This window comes from Phalangium opilio, unplaced genomic scaffold (assembly GCF_054372755.1).
Source record: "Phalangium opilio isolate 3A_F unplaced genomic scaffold, DU_Popi_V2 ptg000041l_1, whole genome shotgun sequence".
Classification (NCBI taxonomy): Eukaryota; Metazoa; Arthropoda; class Arachnida; order Opiliones; family Phalangiidae; genus Phalangium; species Phalangium opilio.
The window spans coordinates 3,488,545-3,514,103 of record NW_028324165.1 but is presented as its reverse complement, the minus strand read 5'-3'; the positions used below and the strand labels follow the sequence as shown (position 1 = coordinate 3,514,103).

The 25,559-nt window shown below is 38.3% G+C and overlaps 3 protein-coding genes across 3 annotated transcripts in view; all 3 read left to right on the top strand.

Annotated features, from left to right (window-relative positions):
• Positions 1 to 25,559, top strand: part of LOC149679400 (uncharacterized) — a 77,688-nt gene that overhangs the window by 24,582 nt on the left and 27,547 nt on the right. The window lies entirely within an intron of this gene.
• On the top strand, positions 1,253 to 16,228 carry LOC149679402 (uncharacterized). The gene is made up of 6 exons (XM_089835175.1): positions 1,253 to 5,332; positions 5,649 to 5,730; positions 5,803 to 5,907; positions 6,262 to 6,393; positions 6,479 to 7,343; positions 15,572 to 16,228. The coding sequence occupies exons 1-6, from the start codon at positions 5,286 to 5,288 to the stop codon at positions 15,847 to 15,849; spliced, it is 1,509 nt and encodes a 502-aa protein (XP_089691301.1). The 5' UTR covers positions 1,253 to 5,285; the 3' UTR covers positions 15,850 to 16,228.
• LOC149679401 (uncharacterized) lies at positions 18,839 to 25,055 on the top strand. Its single transcript, XM_089835182.1, has 6 exons — positions 18,839 to 18,867; positions 19,195 to 19,387; positions 19,455 to 19,585; positions 19,974 to 20,104; positions 20,190 to 21,048; positions 24,181 to 25,055. Exons 4-6 carry the CDS (start codon positions 20,102 to 20,104, stop codon positions 24,612 to 24,614), a joined length of 1,296 nt encoding a protein of 431 aa, XP_089691308.1. The 5' UTR covers positions 18,839 to 18,867; positions 19,195 to 19,387; positions 19,455 to 19,585; positions 19,974 to 20,101; the 3' UTR covers positions 24,615 to 25,055.

Here is a 25,559-nt window from a genome sequence, read left to right as displayed (position 1 = left end):
TCGTAGACGAATGGCAGCCTACTCCAACCGAGAAAAATTGGACATGACGTTTATTTTGAGTGAATGTCGCGGTAACGTTCAACAAGCGGCATTGCTTTATGCCGAACGCTTCCCACACCGACGAAGGCGGTTCGAAGAACCTTCACGAACATTAGAGACAACCTACGAGATTTCGGGAGTTTCGTCGTGCAAGACCGTCAACGTAGAAGAGACCGTATTATTGGTAATCATGATAGGGAAGTCAACAATCTAGCACGTTTTGAAGCCAATCCTCATACTAGTAGTAGAGCGGTAGGAGAAGAGGTTGGTATATGCCATTCAACCGTTCTTGCCATTTTACATCGGCATCACTACCGGCCCTATCATATCCACCTCCATCAAGCCTTAACGGACGATGACTACCTAAGACGTCAAGACTTCTGTCTTACCATGCGCGAGCTAATTGAAGCCGATCCATTGTTCTTAAGAAAGGTTCTTTTTTCTGATGAGGCGACATTTCACAGGGATGGTACGGTAAACCGACTTAACTTACAATACTGGACCCAACGAAATCCATACTGGTTACGGCAACATTACCATCAAATTCGATGGAAGATAAATGTTTGGTGTGGCATTCTGGGGAACAGAATCATCGGACCTTTCTTCTTCGAGGACAACATTACTGGTGACAGGTATTTGCACTTCCTGCGCCACGAGTTTAGTGATGCGATAGACGCCTTACCATTAGCAGTGATGCGGGACCTGTGGTTCCAGCAGGATGGTGCGCCACCACATTGGGCGGTCAATGTTCGCCAATGGCTGAGCACTTTCCAAACCGTAGGATCGGTAGAGGTGGACCAATTCCGTGGCCAGCAAGATCCCCTGACCTAACTCCACCTGATTTCTTCTTATGGGGATATGTTAAGGGGAAGGTGTTTGCAACAGAACCTTTAAATGTAGACGACTTGAAGGGCAGAATTCGAAGCGCAATTGAACGAATCACTCCTCAAATGCTAGAAAACGTAAAAAATGGACAATAGTCTTGAAGAGTGCCTACACCACGACGGTAGGCACATCGAACATTTACGCTGATGGGTTTACCAAACAGCCCTTTAATTTGTAGTGTGATGCCTTAGTTCCTAAGCTTAATCGTAGGTCTTTATCGTTTCAAAGTGCGTATCATTAAAAGATATTCACTATGATACTCGTTGCACGTTCTCATTTGCATACAATGACACATGTCACACCCTGTATACGAGCTCGAAAATGTACTGCAGTGAAGTAGTCCGTCAGGGGTTTTGGGGGTTTTCCACAAAGGTAGGTGTTGCTCTGATCTCTTCCACACTGTATAATGGTATGAATCCTTGCCTGTCTATTAATATTTTACGTAGGAGTAATACGTTTTTAGCGAAGTCTAGAGAGGATAAACATAAGCGAGATTGTTTCGGAAAAAAATACTGCTTCCACTAATGGGTTTATACTCCTTGTTACTGTTGTATAGAGTAATCATGATAAAAGCTTAAAAAATTACGAGAGGACAGAGACAGACCTTTTTTACCCTCTTGTTTTTATTCTTAATAAGAATATAAAACATTTATTTTGTATCAAAAAATATTTTTTGGTGCTAAGATTGCTTTAAAAAAATCCTAACGGTTAGGCATTGGTAAAAAAGACAAATGATATTTTTCAAATCTAATGAGATAACGCCCACCTAGTAGAAAATTGCCCTTTTTTATCCGCGGGAGCCATTCTTAATGAGAATTTTGATGCTAGTAGGTTGTCAATTAAACTACCGGTATATTATTGTTGTTGGAAATTGGATATTAAGTCAAATTAAGTGGTTGTAAAGAGCCAGCAGGTTTTTGCCGCTTCTTTTGGTGAGTATTTGATTTTTTATGTAAAATGGAGGAAGATAATGTTTAGAGTAAAGATGAAATGCGGAAGCGCAAATCGCGGGAAAGGATGAGGGCAAAAAGGTCGACGTTTTCATTGGATTCTTAAGTTTATTTAATCTTCTCGACACGGAGAGGTAATATTTTGGTTTTCCCAACTTGTTTTATCATACGTTTATTGGGTTAAGTTTGCATTCTGTATACTGTCTTAGGACCGTTTCAGAGATGAAATTTTAATCTAAATATATTAGCTGCCTGGTTAATTAGAGTGGTTTGATTGAGTTCTTCTATAGACTGGTAATGCAGTGAACCCCTAGCCTTTAAGCCTGTTAAGAACGTCCTATTCTGGGCCAGTAACATTTTAGTTTTATGATTACCACTACTTAAGTATCGTTACACTGAATTTGAAAGTTGTAAAAATTTTTAAGTATTATCACGAAGATATTTCATAGAGGTGGTCTCCAAGTCTATTTAGTGTTTATTGTCTACATAGATGCAGGAAAATTGTCGCTATAACTTTACCGTTGAATTCATGCTCTCTTTTTTTTTAGTTCTTAGTAGGTGTATTCACGTATAGAGGTTTAATGGCTGAATATTACTGTTTGTTCATATTGTCAAGTTTATTTTATCATACGTTTATTGGGTTAAGTTTGCATTCTGATGATTCTGTATATAAACTAAACAATGAAAGCTTTTTGTACCTTAAAAAACATGTTTTTAATTAATTTCAATTAGAATGACAGAGTTGCAATTAACGAGACCGGGATAATTCGAAAGTGGAGCTCAATTAGTATCTTTATGCTAAATTTCAACGTAATTCACCGTGGGGGGGGGGGGAGATTCAAGGTTTTTGTTTTTCCGCGCAAAAACCTGTATTTTAATTAGCTCTGTATTGTAATTATTTTTATTAGAACGAGCGATTTGTGAGTGAAGACATGAATTGATTTCATCGCAAAATACCTACTTTTACAAAAATATTTAGTTTGCTTTTGAAAATTGTTATAGATAGTTTTTGCGGTGCAAGTCTGGCAGCATCTCCGATATTTTCTCGAAATGATACTTCTAGAACCACAGTTCACTCCACAGCAGTCTTCAGCACACTTCCTCTGGTTCAAAACCAGTTTATTAATTGCTTGGACTAGTTTTAAAATTCGAGAAGTGAGGGTTACTGGTCCTTGGGACCAGTTTATTAATTAAAAACAATGGTGGGGGCCAGTCCGGAAACCAGTTTATTATTTCGGACACTAGGGGGGGGGTAACTGGTCCCAATCAGCGTGGGAATCAAGGCGGTGGCATAGAGCGAATGACCAGTTTAAAAATTGACAGGATCAGTTTAAAAATTGCCAGGACCAGTTTAAAAATTGCCTGGACCCGTTTAAAAATTAAATCGGAGGGCGGTCAGTGGTGTACTTGACCACTAATAAAATTCAAGGGTAACTGGGTAACCAGAGTCCAGATCAGGCTGGGAAATAGCACACTTCCTCTGGTCCAAAACCAGTTTATTAATTGTTTGGACTAGTTTTTTAATTCAAGAAGTGGGGGTCACTGGTCCTCGGGACCAGTTTATTAATTGCAAATCTATTGGAGAGCAAAGGCTGGGACCAGTCCGGAGACCAGTTAAATATTTCAGATACTAGGGGGGTCACTGGTCCAAAGGACTAGTTTAAAAAATATCCTTATTTCCCAGCCTGGTCCAGATGTTATCTCAACTATTTTAATTATCCACTGCTTCATTTTAGCAGACGACGCGTCCTGGTCAATGGTCATGGATCAATTTATTTATTCCAGACTAGGGGGGTGGCCGAGGGGGGCGTCGCTCCTTCAAATCTCGTACACCTGGTTTTTTAAATCATTCAAATCACATAAATCACTTCCCAAATCTAGAAAATCACTAAAATCGCTATGAAATCAATCAAATCCTTCAAATCGCTGCACAAATCCGTGAAATCGCTAGTAAATCATTCAAATCAGTGAAATCAATCGTAAATCAGTCAAATCACTATACAAAGCAGTCAAATCAAGAAATCATCAAATCAATCAAATCATTGAAATCACTATGAAATGAACACCAAATCACTCGAATCACTACCAAATCATTAGAATCACTAGCAAATCATTCAAATCGCATCAAATCATTGAAATCCTCGACAAATCATTCAAATCGCACCAAATCCTTCAAATCACTACCAAAACGTGCAAATCGCACCAAATCATTCAAATCACTACCAAATCATGCAAATCGCACCAAATCATTCAAATCCTCGTTAAGTCACCAGTCATTCAAATCGTACAAATCGTTCAAATCATTTCCAAATCCTTCAAATCACATAAATCGAATCGAAATCATCGTTAAATCGTGAAAATCACTCCCAAATCATTCAAATCGGCTCCAAATCAGCAAATCAGTCAAATCATTCTTAAATCTTTGAAATCATCAAAATCGAGAAAGATTTCAAATCTCGTACGCTCTCATGAGTAATGACGGCCTCCTCGGGGGTGGCTGCCCCAATGAGATAGAATATATATATCAAACCTAGAGTCACAACGTGAGATCTCGAGATCGACGTTTCGCGATACACCTTTTGTCGAGCATGAATCTTTATCAAATACGGGTGGCGCCACCCTAAGAACTTTTTTATTACCGTCTGCTGCTATAATCTGTGTAACAAGCTGTCAAGATAGTTTTTAAACGTGTTAAATAAAATACGCGAGTTAAATAATAAAAACTTTAGTCCTTTTTAATCTAATAAATAGATGAAATAAAAATCATAACGATGTTTCTGATTGCAAATAAACAAGTAAAAGTTGTGATTAGTTCCGCTAGAGGCTCACAGATGGCGCTGTCATGTTTTGATAAACTTGCTTGATAAAAGCAATGTGTTTCGCGGTAAGCCGATTTGAATTGGAACTCTATCTATCTCATTGGGCTGCCCCAATGTCCAGTTTTAAAAATCCTTATTTCCCACCCTGTACTCCCAAGGACTAGTTTAAAAAATATCCTTATTTCCCAGACTGATTGTCGGCGGTTAGGAAAAAGTTAAAGTTGTCTGCTAGATGTTCCCTTTTTTTGGCGTTCGTACTTTGTAGTGATAAGTGAATTCCTTTGTTACGGTAACGGTTTCTCCTTTAAAGGCTTTAATGTATTTTTATTATTTATTAAAAAGAGTATCTATATAGAAGAAAAGCTCTTAATAAAAGTTGAAGCTTTTTCTCTTTTTTTTAACCCCAAAAATGGAACAGTGTGAGTAACTGTGAAACCAAAACAACGTTAATATAAGCCTTGCCTGGTAAGAATGTATATTAAACTGAGGGGAAACGCCCTTGGTAACACTAAATCTTTGTTTATGGCCATACTTTTTATTATTATTAAAATGTTACGTATATTATCTTAACAGGGAAACTGTACAAAAAGTGATGGAATTTGTTAAAGAATGTCGTGTTTTGGTCGAACGTTTAAAATGGTAAGTGATGAATATAATGCAACTTGGATCATGTTAAACAGGCATAACGGATCCAAACCTATTGAAACTATTATACCTTGAAAAGAAATAGATCTTTCTTGCTGTTTAAAAAATTAAAAATGCTAGCAGAATAAATAATTTATTAGAATCTAGTTGTAGTTGTATTCAGAAAATGTGCTTGAGAAAATCCCTAGTCTTGAACAAAAGTGTCACAATTTAAGCATCGCTATGTTTTTCTTAGCTTTTTATAGCGAACGGGAAACTTTCCTTGTCCGTTTTTGATTTACCTTCAGTTTGGAAAATTATTTTATTTTAGGGTAGATTTTCAATCTCACCAACTCTCGTTACAAAATTCCGAAATGAGTTTAGTAAATCTTCAAAGGTTGGCAATTAAAGAGGTATTTGCGAAATTATTGGAATATTCCCTTTTTTAGACAAACTGAGTTAAGTTATTGAAACTTTGTTTTTAGGAAATGGACTACGAAGAAGATTGTAACTATGATCACCTGAGCAAAGATGATCTAATCAATGAAGTAAAAGCTAGACATGATCGAGTTAGGAAACTGGAATCCGAGGTATTTTCAAAGCATAGGGGTTTTTAAGGAGTGTGAAATTAAGCACAGAGATATGAGGAACTTTAAATGGACAGTTGTCGAATCAGGTGTCCCTTGAAATAGAACCAAACTCTAGGAGTGGGTTAATTAATTAAGGTTATTGGTGAAAACACCTATCAGGATTGGCACAAAGCTAAGGGGATTGGCAACACGTCCTTCGTTTCTTTATTAACAAAGAAACCCGACGAGGGCCTTTGTTGCTGATCCCCTTCTTGCGTGTCATTATCTTACCCTTTTTCTTGCTTGCCCCTTTAAAATACGTTTAGCCAAAGAAACTCCGAAGATTGATTTGTAATGGAATCTCATTTTGTTTAGTGTAATGTTTTAAATTCAAACATGGAAAAAGAAAGAGTGAAAACATCATTAACGATAAATAAGCAAATAGACGAAATTGAAAGACTCAATAGGGTCAATAAAGAGTTGGAAAATAGAATCAAAGACCTGATAGTATGGAACATTCTTCACTTTCATACTCGATTGGAAAGATAATTACTTTAAGAATGAAAGTTATTGTTAATTGTTTAAAAAATAGGAGAAAAATGGAATACTTCAATTTCCTAACGATGAATTAGTGAAAACTGAACCCGTTGAAGATGATTCTGGAATTAATGGCCAGGAGTTAACCCTTCCAGTTGTGATGCACAATGTCGAAGGCAACCTGTGTAAAGAAAATATTAGTCAAGAATCACCTGTTTCTGAGGTTGGCATTGCAAACACCGAAACTACCTTGAAAAAAACTGAAAATATGGGGTTTATAAAGCGAAATACGAATCCATGTGTCCCTAAACCGAACTACAGTGACAGTTTGCCTCAAAGTGCGCCTTCACCTAAAATTAGGGTTGAAAACCCATTCGAAATGACTCCTGACACAAACACGGAAAGCGATTCTCCACGAGAACCTCTTGAAAACAATATTACCATTAACGATTCTTATCGTAAATCGCCAAGTGTCTCGACAGAGGGGGACACTGAGGATAATTCAACACGATCGAAGAAATTTCGTGTTCCTGAATTGAATGTTGAGTCCGAAAAACATTTGGATCTTTCTGTTGACGCAAATGCCGAAGACGATTCATTAGAAGGATCCCCAGAAAACGATCTTGATGAAAATCAATCCGAAATCGCCGTGACAGATGCAAAAAAAAGTGATGGACAAAATCAAAGTGTTGAGCTGTTTGTCGATCCGAGCTCATTGAGTGTGCCAGTGCTTGTTCCTGAAGTAGAACGCAACCCAATTGAACTATCAGAACTGACCTCCGTCTCTATGGAAAGCGATTTACCCGAAGTGCCAATTGCAGTTCAACATAATAGTTCGGTGGCCAACTCGGAGACATTAGAAGATGTCGCTCCAAAGAATCCAGAAGGTAAAACGTCATCGCCTCGTTCGGAAATTGCAGGTAAGTCATTTCATTCTTTAATAGTCTTGAGTACCTAGATTGAGATATCATATTTCTAAGCCACTATTTCCGCCTTCTCGGTATAAAGTCTAGTCGCGTATTTCTTTTAACTGCTCGTAATACAATCCGAATGTATTTTTCACCCTCCGAAAAACGCGAATGATGGAAACACGGCCTCCCTGCTTTTGGACGTAATTCCGCTTTAAACTTAGATGAAAACTAATCTTGAGTCGAAAGCCCCCTAAGCGATGCTTATTTTCAATCGTGTGTTTGTAAATACTTAATAACAAATAACGGTGGCATGACGCCATATTGTTGCGCACTTTTGTGTAGTTATACTGCTTATATAATTCACGTGATCAAAGCCTTTACTTTTCTTCGACATTGCTTGTTCGTACAACTTGGCATTCTGTTCTTTTCAAGTGCGTCTACACGATTCTACGTATTTAATGCCTTTTTTTGCAAACTTTATGTGATGAGTACATCGTTATTTCTACCGTGAAAGGTTTTTCTTCATCCAGGCTAAATTAATTCAGTATCAAACTTAGTAAGGATGACATTTGTAACGTCCCATTAAAACGCGAAGCAGAAAAACCCCTAAAATGAGATTAGTGTTCCTTTGGAAGCACGCAAGAAATTAATTTGATGACAATCAGTGCATTTACAAATTACACTAAGAAACTTCACATTTCTAGCCGCCATTTTTCAAGATGTCCGCGGATTAAAACCAATTTCTTTAACGTCCCTGCAACATTTATGCGGGAACGGTTAGGCCGGGGCATTGAGTATCAATCAGGTACGACTTTTATTTAACAACACCAGGGTGCCTATTCTGTAAGCTTCGAAAGGGAGTTGTCGATCGACATCTCTCTCGGTCTCGAAAATCACAAAAATGGTTTTCTGTCAGAAGTTGTCGAACTAGATATCGACAGGGTTTCGTTTCGAGTAACCCCTCTTACATGAGTTTTAATCTGAGAGTAAATAGCTGCCCTTCTACATTTATCTCGCTTTGAGTTAAATAATCTGGCTAGGGAAATTATTCGGTGAGTTTTACGAAGACAACGTTCTATCAGAAGTAGAAGTAGAAGTAGAAGAAGAAGATGTAGGGTGCCTTTTGCTAGGTAGAGAAACAAAGTGAAAACTATATGTGACAACAGAGAGTGGGTGCCAGAACGAAAGAAAATGGTAGCTTGTCTGCACGTAGCATCAGTTAGCATTTGATTCTCCGAACATCCGTTGAATTTCAAAATACGTCCTTTCTGTTTCATTATCTTATTTGTTATAATGAATTTAAGTTTATTGGAGAAAATCACAGTACGTTTTAATGGTTCACAAAATGAGTTGAGACTCGTTACAAAATACATGTATATCTTATACATGGAGAGAGAGGTACATTACTTAAACCCTAGCGCCATCTAGGTTGATTCCGAAACATCCCCCTTTTTTTAGTTAGTTTAAACATAGTCATTTAGTTTGAGTGGCGGTCTTATAATGCGACCACTGCGTGATTGACGGAGAAGTCTGGTAGGCAAAGGAGATGAGGAGCTGCCGGACGGACTTCTTTGAGGACTAGGAACACTGGACGGCATGTGACTCTGAGGATGGTCAGTTGTTGGCCTTGCTGTTGCCTGAGGTTGGGACTCATCCGGAGGCGGTCTAGAACTCGGCATTGTAGTGACTGGCAACTGCACGGGTAAAACCTCGATGTTCACAATGTATGATCGGTTTTGTACTTGACAAATAATCTTTCCTAAGCGCCAAGTGCTTTGTCTTAAATTTGGATTGGGTTTCACCCATACTAGTTCACCAACTTGCAGCTCACGTAAGGGTTTGGTTCTTTTGTCAAACTGCGTTTTGTATTGTTGACGGCGTTTCTTCAGTTGTGTTGTTACCTTCGTGACTACTTTGGGTCGTAACTGTTTGTCGGCAAATGGCAAGGTTGAACGAAGACGACGAGACATGAGGCGTTGGGCCGGGCTTGATCCAATACCTTCTGTCGGAGTATTTCTCCAGTCTAGTAAAGCCATGTGAAGGTCTTCCTTCGATTTTTCGTACTTCTTGAGCATTGTCTTCGCAATTTTCACAGCCGATTCTGCCTTTCCGTTACCTTGAGCGTGAAAAGGGGATGAGGTTTCATGACGAAAACCCCATAAGTCTGCAAATTCTTGAAATGTTCTGCCGTTGAATGGAGGGCCATTATCGGACATGACAACTTCTGGTATGCCAAAACGACTAAAATGGCGCTTGCAACATTCGACGACTGTTTCTCCAGTGGTATCAGGGAGTAGATCGACTTCCCAGTAATCCGAATATGAATCCACCATTACCAAATATTTCTTTGAGTCCGCAGAAAGAGTGAAGAGATCCAGTGATATCTTTTGCCATGGTAATGAGGCAAGTGGGACGGTCATAAGAGGCTCTTTAGCTTGTGCCGTGGCAAACTCGTTGCATATATGACACTGACCAATGGTGTGTTTAATTTGTTCCGTTATCCCTGGCCAGTATACTACTTCTCTGGCTTTGCGGAGGCAAGCTTGTATACCACAATGACTAGAATGCAGGATCTTCAACATGTCCGAACGCATGCTGTGAGGAACAATCACGCGAATGCCTTTATAGATGAGACCTGAGTCGACGGTGAGTTCTTCTCTGTAATTCCAATATTCTCTAACATCAGGTGGTGTTCTGGCTTTGGAATTCGGCCAACCTTGTAGAATAACGGTTTTAAGCGTTTGGAGTGTTTTATCTTCTTGCGTCATTTTGCGCAACTTCTCAAGGCGACCGAGAGAGACTCGTAGGTAGTCTGAGTGTTGTATACCCGCAAAATAGTTGCTAGAGTTGGTATCGCGGTCTAATCGAAAAACAATGGGGTCCTGAGTATCTTTTTCATTCCCATGCAGAGGTAGTGGTACGCGTGATAAGCAGTCTGCTATGTACATGTCCTGTCCTTTCTTATACTGAACGTGAAGAGCATAGTTTTGCAACTTCAGTAACATACACTGCAATCGTTTTGGAGCATTAAGAAGAGGTTTTTTCCATATATTTTCCAACGGTTTATGGTCTGTTTCGACGTTGATCTTCTCGCGTCCGCATAGATATTGATCAAATCTGGTGCATGCAAACACTATTGCCAAACACTCTTTTTCTATTTGAGCGTATTTTCTTTCTGTCTGCGTTAGCGATCGAGAAGCAAACGCAACTGGTTGTCCCTTCTGCAATAAGGTTGCTCCTAATCCAAACTCGCTTGCATCACATTGGAGAGTGACGTCTTCTTCTAGATCGTAGTAGCGAAGGACTGGAACAGAGCTCGCAAGACTTTTAATCGCTTCAAATGCATCGGTATGGCTGTCATCCCACACCCAATCAGCGTCCTTTCGGATCAACTCTCGAAGTGGTTCTGTATAATCCGATAGTTTGGGAAGAAATTTCGCAAGATATGTTACGAATCCGATGAAGCTTTGCAAGGACTGTACATTATGTGGTACGGGCATGTCTTTGATGGCTCGTACTTTTTCAGGATCTGGCCTTACGCCTGTAGACGTCAATAGGTGTCCAATATATGGGACTTGGTTCATGCGAAGTTTCAACTTGGACTTGTTTAATTTGAAGTTACATTGTCTGGCGCGATGTAAGAGCGCGATGAGATTAGAATCATGATCCTTTATAGCTTCCTCGAGTGTGTCGCCATATCCAACACAGACAATGTCATCAGTTATATTCTCGATACCTTGTAGTCCTATCAACACTTCATGTTGGCGCCTTTGATATTCTTCTGGTGAGACAGATAAGCCAAAGGGCATACGTTTCCAACGATAGCGGCCGAAAGGAGTCCAGAAAGTGGTAAGCTTACTACTTTCGTCATCTAGTCGGACTTGCCAAAATCCATCCTTGGCATCCAAGACGGAAAAAACTTTAGCCTTGGCAATCCTAGGTAGTATCTCCTCTATAGTTGGTAGTGGATATTTTGGGCGTTGCAGAGCTACATTTAGATCTTTGGGATCTAAACATATGCGCATACTCTTCTTTTGGTTGCGGACAACGACCATACTTGAGATCCACTCTGACGGTTCCGTAACTTTTTCCACAACGTCTAAAGCTTCTAGTTCCGCTAGTTTATCTTTTAGGGGTTGACGGAGTGCCACCGGAACCTTCCTTGGTCTATGTTGTACAGGAGGGATAGTTTTGTCTACTACTAGGTGACAATATCCAGGTAAACACCCTAATCCTGTGAAAACATCTGCATACTCTTCTAGAATTTTCTCCTTGGTCAACGGACTTGGTATTGTGACTGCGTCTGTGGTATTGACTGTAGCCAGCGTTTCTTCCGAGTTTGTACTTGTAAATGGTTTATTAAACTTTAACAGTCCTAACTTTTCGCAAGTTTCCCCAGAGAGCAGTGGTACTTTATCGCTTGTGACCACTTGAAATTCCAAGGTATACTCCTGGGAATTATATAGGACTTGTATACTAGCAACTCCCATGACCTTTAAAACTGAGTCGTTGTAGCAATTTAAACGAGACTCATCAAGTTCTATCTGCTTCTGACTTTCTGGGAGGGAATCAAAAAGCTTCTTGCCAATTACATTGCAAGTTGATCCACTATCAATCTGGAACTTAACCATCTGTGACTGATTCTTTGTCTTATCTTCCACAAGCAACTGGGTGAAATACTTTTTCCCATGCTTGGTTTTCTTGACTGTCACCAAGTTTAAAGCGTATGTAGATTCGTCAGAATCAGCTGTCTCGGGAGAGGCTGGCACCTGTCTAGTGTCGACTGAGTGAACCTGTTTCCCCGGTTTTGTCTTGGTGAACTTCCCCTGTCGTTTCCGATTCTGATCAGTACAGCATTTTGCAAAGTGATTTAGTTGGTCACACTTGCGGCACGTTTTTCCATACGCTGGACAGGCTTGACGATCTTGTACATGCATAGTTCCACAAAAATGACAGGATTTTTGTAACATCTTCTTAGCGCGACTTACTGACTGTTTTGTAGAGAACTTCTTATCAGCCATATTGACAGAGTGGACTGTCATGGAGTTATTTGACGAGTCAGTATCGCCTAGATGTTGCACTTGTCTACATGTAAGTTCATTTGTTCTACACATCTCCAGTGCTTTATTTAACGTCAGATTGGGTTTATTCAAGAGTTGAGGTCTAAATCTTGAATCTGACATACCCAATACTAGTCTATCACGAACAAATTCGTCCACGTTTTGCCCATAATCGCATGTTTTGGCAAGTTTCTTCAAACGGTTTATATATTGGTCAATAGTTTCCGTAGGCTGCTGAGACGCCGTATGGAAAACATACCGTTCATAAATAGTATTCTTCATAGGTGCAAAATGATCTTCTAAAGCTGCTGTTAGTAACGCGAGTGTAGCAGTTTGCGCAGCCGTTAGTTCAAGATCTTGATAAACTTGGAAGCATGCAGTTCCCATGACCGTAAGAAAAGTAGCTTTCTGTACTTCTTCAGTTTTAGTGGCCACACCTGTAGCTGTAGAATAATTTGTCCATTGCGCTCGAAAAAGTTTCCAATTCGTATATACATCCCCTTCTAAAGAGACCGGAGTAGGCGGCGGAATGTTGGCCGAAGCCATGACGAACTAGCAAGCGACCCGCAAAACAAAAGCAAACCAAAACTAAACGGTGGGAACGTACGACGTACACACCGAAGCTAAGCCTTGGACACGGCTACAGTTAGGATAAGTTAGCAAATTTACCTCAAGAACTGGTAAAATGAGTCAGTTTTTAAGTAACGAGTACGAGGAACGCCACATAAAGCCAATACCCACTTCTGGCACCATGTTTCATTATCTTATTTGTTATAATGAATTTAAGTTTATTGGAGAAAATCACAGTACGTTTTAATGGTTCACAAAATGAGTTGAGACTCGTTACAAAATACATGTATATCTTATACATGGAGAGAGAGGTACATTACTTAAACCCTAGCGCCATCTAGGTTGATTCCGAAACACTTTCGAGCCAAAGTTTCTCTTGCAATTCAATTTATGTTCATCCCCTTTTTACCTCTCCGTTTGACGATGTCGTCACGGAGAGGTATTACACTGGACGTGTCTGTCACCGCGTTCACGCAATTGCGGGTTTTCTTATTATTTATTTTGAATCAATCGCCTTATATACCCTAAATTTCCAAAAATTGTTAAAGAGGCATACACTTGAATTGAAACGTCAACAATAGCCAGTGGCGTCGCCAGGGTCTCGAATTTGGGAGGGCTTAAGCCCTCCCTAAAGTATTGTGTTTCCAATTTTTCAAAACACATCTTTTTTATCATAAGAACATAATATTATGTTACTTATGCTTTTTAATGACACCCTCTTGTCTATAAGGCGTATATTAGAGTAATGAAATAAGGAAAAGCAGAAGAAAATAGGGGAAGTGGGTAGCCGTAGCCTTGAGCCATACAAGTCGTCCAGTGATTCTCACTTACAATGGTCGATTCCCCTACCACCCTTAAAATTTGAATCTGGCCAATCGGCGCGAAGCATAAAATAGTACCAGATTTCATTGCGAACGTCACCATGTAGCAAACTGTGGAACTAACTTGTGTAGTCTGCTTATATTTCTGCTGTGCTTCAGTTTGAGTTAGGGTTACGTCAGGCAACGGGTTAATGCGGATATTGGTTTAATTAAGGACGAAAATTCGGTTATTTAATAAAATGAATGTCGTTAAGAGTACGCAGTGTGATTTAACGTGCAAGGAAACTACCGATAAGAAAACTCAGGCTGTGTTGAAAGGAAAAGTAAGATCTACCCAAACCAATCCCAATGTTAAAAATCAAACTACAACAACTTGGATTCAACTTTATTACTTTGAACTCTTCCCTATCACAGTTTAAAACTTCGGACAAGTTAATTTTTTCCCTGGAACTTAGAAATACCCTTGTATTTAAAAATAAAGACATATTTTAAAATAAGTTATGAATTTAGTACTTACCACTCGATTCCAGCCTCTGCCATTCTGCCTGAGTGCCTCACTGCCTCTAGCAGACGCCTCTAGTCAGTTGGAAGGCGTAGGACCGTACTGTCCACAGAATCACGTCACTCGTGTGTTAATGCGCGTAAAAATCCTATCTCTCTTCACCCCCACGGGGAGGGAAATGGCGCGAAAAATCCGTAAACGGGACGCCTCGCGAAGTTGCCCAAGCTACCCACTTCCCCTATTTTCTTCTGGGAAAAGTAATTAAGGACTGAACGCATGTTTTATAAAAAAAGCTTTCGCATCACACAAATTAATTTTATTACTGTTAAAATGTTTGAATATAACTTGACATTGACTATATCGGGACTAGACTAAACTCGAGTGTTATTGGGCGTGCTTAATTGAGGGGGGGCAGTTAACGGCAAAATTTCAATTATTCGATTCGGAGATCCTCGGTACTTTAGTGGTATAGAGGACGGGGAGAAGTTATTTTTGAGACCTTGCTTCGGAAGGCACGCGATTGAGGCTAGTGGTCGGCATTTGGATAGGATAATATCTGTTTGTTTTATCTTTATTCATAATTTGAAATTATCCACGGGAAGTCTATGATTAATGCAATGCAATCACGAATAATTATCTGATTATTATTCATGAATAACTGATTAACCAAAATTCTGTGGATTATCTTGTCCAAACGCCGACCACTAATTGAGGCGAAAGAGGGAAGATGTTGCCCTCAGTGTTGGGACAGTGTAGAGTAGCTATGCTATATAAAAATCATGAAAATAGACTGTTACGACTGTATACACACGATCTAGATGATATAAATATGAAATAGTGTGGTTTATGTGTATTTCACTTTCAAGTAGTAAAAACTTCAATTCACCCCAAAAGAATAATTAGGAAAGGGTTTTGGTAATTATAAGGGAGGGGCTTCAGAGAATTTTCAGGGGAGAATTTTCAAAAAACCCCTGGCGACGCCACTGACAATAGCTATGTTTAAAATGATTTTAGGAATTACGTTTCTTAGAATGATTAAACTAATATTAAGCTAAATTACTGACGATAAAAATAATCAATATAAATTATATTTAATTAAGAACAACGTCTCGACTCGTAGAGGTCTATTTTGGTTTCCCAACTTGTTGTTTCTTAGGTCGTTTACTCATACTTTAATAAAAAACAATGAGTTTTCGTAGTGCGCTTGAATGTTACTGTATTTTTTATACTATATTGTAAATGACGCATGTGTCGTTTTTATATTTCATTAATAAATTTCTGTAGGGAAATTCAGGAAGAAACGTGCAACTCGGGTCAAATATTCTGCTGAATATAAAAGGGGTCCACAACGTCACACAAAGAAGGGTAACGAAGAAAAACCCTTCAAATGTGATCGGTGTGACTATGCAAGTACGTGGAAGAATAATTTGATCAAACACCAACGCATTCACAGTGGTGAAAAACCCTTCAAAAGTGATCAGTGTGACTATGCAAGCACGCAGAAGGGTCATTTGATCAGACATCAATTTATTCACAGTGGTGAAAAACCCCACAAAATTTAATTAGTGCTAATATGCTAGTAATCATTTGAGTAATTTGATGATACAATGGTGAAAAACGCCTTAAGTGTGATCGGTGGGACTATATATAAATGCAGACAGAAGTGTCATTTGATAGTACATAAACGTAGAAGTCACACGAATGAATAGATGGATTTACATTTTAAATGTGTAGGACAATAACCATATTTCATCGTTTTGTGTAATGAATGGGCCGACACTGTGTATGTAACAATCTATTAAATTTCTCCATTCAGAGACAAGACTCTTGGTGCACTATACCCAGTTGTAACACCGCCATTTTCAGAACTAATTTTATATTAAATGTAATAAAATTCACAAAGACGATGCTAAAATAAACTATAATAAATTTTGGATACGTTTTTCGAATTGTTCCAAACTTGTTTCCAAACCTTTGAGCTTTTCTTCTTTCGAGCGATTTCCATTTCCGTTATCAGTCCCCTCAGATCTTTCATTAGCACATAAATTGTCGGAAGTTTCTTCAGGTTTTGATGTAGTACTTGCTAAATGTCCTGGATCGTCATTTGCGTCTTTAATTACTTTAACTTCGTCATCAGCTCAGGTACTAGATGGTTTCAACAGAGACAGGAAAATTGTCGCTAACCCTGACTTTACCGTTGAAATCAGGCTTGTTGTGTTTTCAGTATTTATTAGGTTTAACACTTATAGAGGTTTAATGGCAGAATTTTACTGTTTGTTCATAGTGTCAAGTTTATTTTATCATACATTTATTGGGTTAAGTTTGTATTCTGATGATTCTGTATATAAACTAAACAATGAAAGCTTTTTTGTACCTTAAAAAACATGTTTTTAATTAATTTCAATTAGAATGACCGAGTTGCAGTCAACGAGACCGGGATAATTCGAAAGTGGAGCTCAATTAGTATCTTTATGCTAAATTTCAAGGCAATTCACCGTGGGGGGGGAGGGGGAGGAGATTTAAGGTTTTTGTTTTTTCTCGCAAAACCCTGTATTTTATTTAGCTCTGTATTGTAATTATTTTTTATTGGAACGAGTGATTTGTGAGTGAAGACATATGAATTGATTTCATCGCAAAATACCTACTTTTACAAAAATATTTAGTTTGCTTTTGGAAATTGTTATAGATAGTTTTTGCGGTCCAAGTCTGGCAGAATCTCCGATATTTTCTCGACATGATACTTCTAGAGAACCACAGTTTAGGGCCGTGCAGACTATTCGTTACTATTTGGTCGGACCAAATAATTTGGTCAAAATTGACGTTTACTATTCGCACCGACGAATCGAATAATGATTTTCAAAATTCTAGAATACCAAATAATGAGCTTCGAAAAACCGACTATTCTATAGCGGATAAAACATTTTGAAAGTGAATGTTTTTAACAGTCTCTTGACCAAATTATTTGGTATTCGCAACCAGTTTTTGAACTTTTCTGTTGATTTTGTGAATTTGAGGGCGCTGTCATAGAGATAGAAACATAAATGTTATGCTCCTATCCCTATGGGCGATGTGATAGTGTCCGCTGGACCGTGGCCTCATAGATGACGCGACTCGGCAGACACAGCCTTAAAATTCTGACTTGGCTACTGTTAAGTATTACCCGCGTTCACCGAGTCGCGTGATCTAGGAGGCTATAGCTGGAATCAGCCACTCAGTCTTTAGAAGTTCATAGACAAGGATAAATCATTAAAGGTTTTAACTTAACCTTTTATGAACTTCTCGCTGCGGAGCTAACTATATTGAACTTCCTAATAATATGTCACTATTTTATACCTATTAAAAAATATAGTATCATGGGAGAGGTCATGCATTGCAAAGCGAGTAGGGATATATTGACAACTAACCTAATTTTGATTAAAATAAAACCTTTGATTAGTTCAAAAATAAGTTTTCAGCTGTTCAAAAGTACCTTTCCGTGTCCCATTATTTATAAATTTGAAATTTGGTAGAATAGTTTTATAGAAATTTAAATTTGGTCGAATTTTTGAACTTCACACTATTTGGTCATTTTCCTATTCCGAGCCGAGAGATGGCTCCCAAAAACACTGCTATTTGGTATTCGACGAATACCTTAAAAAGTACTATTCGCACAGCCCTACCACAGTTCACTCCATAGCAGTCTTCAGCACACTTCCTCTGGTTCAAAACCAGTTTATTAATTGCTTGGACTAGTTTTAAAATTCAAGAAGTGAGGGTTACTGGTCCTCAGGACCAGTTTATTATCTAAGAACAAAGGTGGGGCCAGTCCAGAAACCAGTTTATTATTTCGGACACAAGGGGGGGTCACTGGTCCCAAGCAGCGTGGGAAATAAGGCGGTGGCATAGCGCGAATGACCAGTTTAAAAATTGCCAGGACCATTTTAAAAATTGCCTGGACCCGTTTAAAAATTAAATCGGAGGGGGGTCAGTGGTGTACTTGACCACTAATAAAATTCAAAGGTAACTGGGTAACCAGAGTCCAGATATTATCTCAACTATTTTAATTACCCACTTCTTTATTTTAGCAGATGACGCGTCCTGGTCATTGGTCATGGATCAGTTTATTTATTCCAGACCAGTTTTAAAAAATATTTTTATTTCCCAGACTGATTGACGGACGGCTGTTAGGAAAAGCTGTCTGCTAGACGTTCCCTTTTTTTGGCGTTTGTACTTTGTAGTGATTAGTGAATTCCTTTGTTACGGTAGCGGTTCCTCATTTGAAGGCTTTAATGTATTTTTATTGATTATTAAAAAGAGTATCTATATACCAGAAAAGCTGTTAATAAAAGTTGAAGCTTTTTTAACCCCAAAAACAGAACAGTGTGAGTAACTGTGAAACCAAAACAACGTTAATATAAGCCTTGCCTGGTAAGAATGTATATCAAACTGAGGGAAACGCCCTTTTTAACACTAAATCTTTGTTGATGGCCATACTTTTTATTATTATTAAAATGTTACGTATTTTATCATAACAGGAAAACTGTACAAAGTATGATGGAATTTGTTAAAGAATGCCGTGTTATGGTGGAACGTTTAAACTGGTAAGTGATGAATAAAATGCAACTTGGATCATGTTAAACAGGCATAACGGATCCAAACCTATTGAAACTATTATACCTTGAAAAGAAATAGATCTTTCTTGCTATTTAAAAAATTAAAAATGCTAGCAGAATAAATAATTTATACGAAGCTAGTTGTAGTTGTATTCAGAAAATGTGCTTGAAAATCCCTAGTCTTGAACAAAAGTGTCACAATTTAAGCATTGCTATGTTTTTCTTAGCTTTTTATAGCGAAAGCTACAATGTATGGGGAAACTTTCGTTGTCCGTTTTTGATTTACCTTCAGTTTGAAAAATTATTTTATTTTAGGGTAGATTTACAATCTCACCAACTCTCGTTACAAAATTCCGAAATGAGTTTAGTAAATCTTCAAAGGTTGGCGATTAAAGAGGTATTTGCGCAATTATTGCAATATTGCCTGTTTAAGACAAACTGAAGATGACGAAAAATGGATTTGGAAGTATCCTTGTTGCCGCCTCTTGAGAAATATACCTTTAACACAGTTGGTTCTCTCTCTCTTGTTTATATTATTAACAAGTAAAGTTAATATTAATTTTCGTCGTCTCAAGAGCAATAAATGGGAATCCATTTTACCCAAGTATTCGTCTGCTACTGGTTTTCATTATATTTTGTGCCTACAACGCCACATATATCTATGGAAATCGGTGGCCTTGGTGCTAGCGACGCGTCAAACCAAACTGTAGGTGTGCATGATTTTCCGCTGACGCGCTCCGTTGGCCGTTGCCGCTACCGTTCCGTTTACCGCTCCCAAACCCATGTATGCATCCGCCTTTAGCGCATGCGCGTCGGCGACAACGGAGAGCGGCAACGGCTCAGCGGCGTATGTGTGCCTTAATTATGGACTGTTCGATATTGGTGAAAACACCTATCAGGATTTGCACAAAACTAAGGGGACTGGTAACACGTCCTTCGTTTCTTTATTAACAAAGAAACCCGACGAGGGCCTTTGTTGCTGATCCCCTTCTTGCGTGTCATTATCTTCCCCTTTTTCTCGCTTTCCCCTTTAAAATACGTTTAGCCAAAGAAACTCCGAAGATTGTTTTGTAATGGAATCTCATTTTGTTTAGTGTAATGTTTTAATTTCAAAAATGGCAAAAGAGAGAGTGAAAACATCATTAACGATAAATAGCAAATAGACGAAATTGAAAGACTCAATAGGGTCAATAAAGAGTTGGAATGGAGAATCAAAGACCTGATGGTATGCAACATCCTTCACTTTAGTAGTGGATAGGAAAGAGAACTACTTTAAGGTTGAGAGTTATTGTTAATTGTTTAAAAAATAGGAGAAAAGTGGAATACTTCAATTTCCTAACGATGAATTAGGGAAAACTGAACCCGTTGAAAAAGATTTGGGAAATAATGGCCAGGAGTTAACCCTTCCTATTGCGATGCACAGTGTCCAAGCTGTCAATGTCCAAGGCAACCTGTGTAAAGAAAACATTAGTCAAGAATCACCTGTTTCTGAGGTTGGCAATGCAAACACCGAAACTACCTTGAAAAAAAGTGAAAATGTGGTGTTTATAAAGCGAAATACGAATCCATGTGTCCCTAAACTGAACTACAGTGACAGTTTGCCTCAAAGTGCGCCTTCACCTAAAATTAAGGTTGAATCTATTCGAAATGAGAGCGATCCGCCACGAGAACCTCTGGAAAACAATATTAACAGTAACGACTTCCTTCGTAAATCGCCAAGTGTATCGACAGAGAGGGACACTGAGGATAATAGAACTCGATCGAAGAAATTTCGTGTTCCTGAATTGAATGTTGAATCCGAAACACATTTGGATCTTTCTCTTGACGCAAATGCCGAAAGCGATTCACTAGAATTAGTCGTAGAAAACGAACTTGATGAAAACCAATCCGAAATCGCTTTGACAGATGCAAAAAAAAGTGATGGACAAAATCAAAGTGTGGAGCTGTTTGTCGATCCGAGCTCATTGAGTGTGCCAGTGCTTGTTCCTGAAGTAGAACGCAACCCAATTGAACTATCAGAATTGACCCCCGTCTCTATGGAAAGCGATTTACCCGAAGTTGCAATTGCAGTTCATCATGATTGTTCGGTGTCCAACTCGGAGACATTAGAAGATGTCGCTCCAAAGAATCCAGAAGGTCAAACCTCATCGCCTCGTTCGGAAATTGCACGTAAGTCATTTCATTCTTTAATAGTCTTGAGTACCTAGATTGAGATATCATATTTCTAAGCAACTATTTCCGCCTTCTCGATATAAATTCTAGTCGCGTATTTATTTTAACTGCTCAGTGGTTCGTACAACTTGGCATTCTGTTCTTTTCAAGTGCGTCTACACGATTCTACGTATTTAATGCCTTTTTTTGCAAACTTTATGTGATGAGTACATCGTTAATTCTACCGTGAAAGGTTGTTTCTTCATCCAGGCTTAATTAATTCAGTATCAAACTTAGTAAGGATGAAATTTGTAACGTCCCATTAAAACGCGAACCAGAAAAACCCCTCAAATGACATTAGTGTTCCTTTGGAAGCACGCAAGAAATTAATTTGATGAAATTAATGCATTTACAAATTACACTAAGAAACTTCACATTTCTAGCCGCCATTTTTCAAGATGTCCACAGATTAAACCAATTTCTTTAAAGTCCCTGCAACATTTATGCGCGAACGGTTAGGCCGGGGCATTGAGTATCAATCAGGTACGACTTTTACTTAACAACACCAGGGTGCCTATTCTGTAAGCTTCGAAAGAGAGTTGTCGATCGACATCTCTCTCAGTCTCGAAAATCACAAAAATGGTATTCTGTCGGAAGTTGTCGAGTATCGACAAGTTGTCGAACTAGATATCGACAGGGTTTCGTTTCGAGTAACCCCTCTTACATGAGTTTTAATCTGAGAGTAAATAGCTGCCCTTCTACATTTATCTCGCTTTGTGTTAAATAATCTGGCTAGGGAAATTATTCGGTGAGTTTTACGAAGACAACGTTCTATCAGAAGTAGAAGAAGAAGATGTAGTTGTACTCAGGGTGCCTTTTGCTAAGCAGAGAAACAAAGTGAAAACTAGATGTGACAACAGAGAGTGGGTGCCAGAACGAAAGAAAATGGTAGCTTGTCTGCACGCATTGATTCTCCGAACATCCGTTGAATTTGAAAATACGTCCTTTCGAGGCAAAGTTTCTCTTGCAATTCAATTTATGTTCATCCCCTTTTTACCTCTCCGTTTGACGATGTCGTCACGGAGAGGTATTACACTGGGTTCACGGGTAGTTGAGCGGTTTTCAAAAGAGCGTTTTGGAATAAAGCGGTGCCCAAAACAGCGGTTTGCAAAACCGCGTGGAAGTAAAACCGCGGTTGCTGTTTCCGCGTTTCTCAATACAGCGCTATTTCCCAAAACAGCTGTTGCTGTTTCCGCGTTTCTCAATATAGCGCTGTTTTCCCAACCAGCGGTTTAGCACTACAGCGTTTCATAACCGTTTGTGATCCTCACGTTATGAACTGGTTCGCGGAATATATTTTGGAAAAGGTGGCAGCAAATTAATAGGAGAATATTTTGGAAAAGGTGGCAGTTAATTAATAGGAAAATATTTTGGAAAAGGTGGCAGCTAATTAATAGGAGAATATTTTGGAAAAGGTGGCAGCTAATTAAGAGGAGAAGATTTTGAAAAGGTGGCAGCTAATTAAGAGGAGAATATTTTGGAAAAGGTGGCAGCTAATTAATAGGAGAATATTTTGGAAAAGGTGGCAGCTAATTAATAGGAGAATATTTTGGAAAAGGTGGCAGCTAATTATTAGGAGGATATTTTGGAAAAGGTGGTAGATAATTAATAGGAGAATATTTTGGAAAAGGTGGCAGCTAATTAATAGGAGAATATTTTGGAAAAGGTGGCAGCTAATTAATGGGAGAATATTTTGGAAAAGGTGGCATCTAATTAATGGGAGAATATTTTGGAAAAGGTGGCAGCTAATAGGAGAATATTTTGGAAAAGGTGGCAGCTAATCAATATCAGAATATTCTGGAAAAGGTGGCAGCTAATCAATATCAGAATATTCTGGAAAAGGTGGCAGCTAATCAATATCAGAATATTCTGGAAAAGGTGGCAGCTGATTAATAGGAGGATATTTTGGATAAGGTGGAAGGTAATTTATAGGAGTTCAAATAACCCATCCCAACCAAACATTAAAACGCTAGACCACGAAACTGTTTGTTTGACATTCATTAAAATTCAAACCTAAAGCTGAAATCAATACTAATTAAAGCTCGGCATTATCCATCCGTTATCCGTAAATTAGTGAATAATCGATTATTTATAGATAAATGTTGTGGACATAATTCGATTTAATATACAACTTCTGTTGATAATTCTGGATTATGGATAAAATAACGTGGATAATGGATAGATAATGCCGAGCTCTAATACTTATACCTTCAACAATACGAAACAACGCTCAAGATATAAACGCTGTAATCAAAATGCGCTCAAACGAGAAATGGCTATAATGGCAAACGCGTTTATGAAAAAGCCTTTTGGACAATGCTGTTTTGATAACACGCCCAATCGATAACATACCATTACACTGGACGTGTCTGTCACCGCGTTCACGCACTTGCGGGTTTTCTTATTATTTATTGTGAATCAATAGCCTTATATACCCAGGATTCGTACGGAACCTAGATAACCTGGAAAAGCTGGATAAGTCAGGGATATGGAAAATAGGAGCACAAGTCAGGGATAAGTCAGGGATTTAAAAAAATTCCTAAAAAGTCAGGGATATGTCAGCGATTTCGTTTGGTATATCAAACCATGCTTCGACCAATGCTAAATATGAGACAGGTGTGATGAAGTGGGCTCTGGTAAACACCTTAAAATGGTCAGGGATATTGCCAAAAATTTGGTCAGGGATAACCTGGAAAAGTCAAGGATTTTGAAAGTAAAAATTTCGTACGAACCCTGATACCCTAAATTTCCAAAAATTGTTAAAGAGGCATACGCTTGAATTGAAACGTCAACAATAGCTGTGTTTAAAATGATTTTAGGAATAACGTTTCTTAGAATGACTAAACTAATATTAAGCTAAATTACTGACGAATAAAAATAATCAATATAAATTATATTTAATTAAGCACAACGTCTCGACTCGTAGAGGTCTATTTTGGTTTCCCAACTTGTTGTTTATTAGGTCGTTTACTCATACTTTGAAAAAAAACAATGAGTTTTCGTAGTGCGCTTGAATGTTACTGTATTTTTGATACGATATTGTTAATGACGTATGTGTCGTTTTTATATTTCATTAATATATTTCTGTAGGGAAATTCAGGAAGAAACGTGCAACTCGGGTCAAATATTCTGCTGAATATAAAAGGGGTCCACAACGTCACACAAAGAAGGGTAACGAAGAAAAACGCTTCAAATGTGATCGGTGTGACTATGCAAGTACGTGGAAGGTTCATTTGATCAAACATCAACGCATTCACAGTGGTGAAAAACCCTTCGTATGTGATCAGTGTGACTATGCAAGCACGCAGAAGAATAATTTGATCACACATCAATTTATTCACAGAGGTGAAAAACCCTTCAAATGTGATCAGTGTGACTTTGCAAGTGCGTGGAAGACTGATGTGATCAGACATCAACGAATTCACAGTAATGAAAAACCCTTCAATTGTGATCAATGTGACTATGCATGTACGCGGAAGAGTTCTTTGATAGCACATAAACGTAGAAGTCACAAGAATGAATAGATGGATTTGAAGGCTGCTAGACAATGTAAAATTTCTTTAAAATCGTAAAATGAACATTTTAAATTTGTTGTACAAAAACCATCTTTCATCCTCTTTTGTAATGAATTTGCCGAAACTGTTTACGTAAGAATCCATTAAATTTCTCCTTTCTGAATTGTATTAACGGAAACGGTGCGCATTGTCAAGGACAGCACTCTTGGTTCACTAACAGCCGTTTTCAGAATTTATTTTAAATTAAATGACGTTACTAAAATAAAACAATAAAGAGACGCCTCTTCATTTTGTTTTGGGTGCTTCTCTCCAGGCTAGAAAATTGCCAAACGTGCAATCAAGAGCGAATAAATATTTGTAACTTGTCTTCTCCTATCTTTTGGTTGCAATTAATTCCAAGAATATCTGTTAAACATTCTGAGTGAAAAATTAAACGACCGTTTGACCAAAGGTATCCACTTCCTTTTTATTTAATGTTCATCACATTTATATCCATAACGTTTATTCGCCTTGAACGTTATGCTATTGAGAGTACTGTCAGGGACGTTTCTTCATTGCCATCGTTAGATATAACGAGGAACGTCTAGCCTCCAAGGGGCGGGGCTTACGCAAAATTTTCACCGAATTTCGCTATTCATCATCAAATGATTGCCTGCAAGTCTGAAACACCATTTTAATCGTTAGGGGTAAGATTACGGGAACTGTCTAACCTCCACATGGAGGAACTTACAACAAATGTCATAACAATTATGAACCTCTTATTTTAGTAATTAAATCAGTCCTACATTCTTAAACATAAGTTAGATCTGGCAATAAGTTAAAACGATTGAACAAAAATTATTTTGAGAGCAAAGAAATGTTAAAAGTACAACCTTTCGGGTTTCGAGCCAAGGTGATGTTTATGGTTTATATTTTTTGTAGGGAATTTGAAGAAGAAACGTAAAAAGGGCTTCA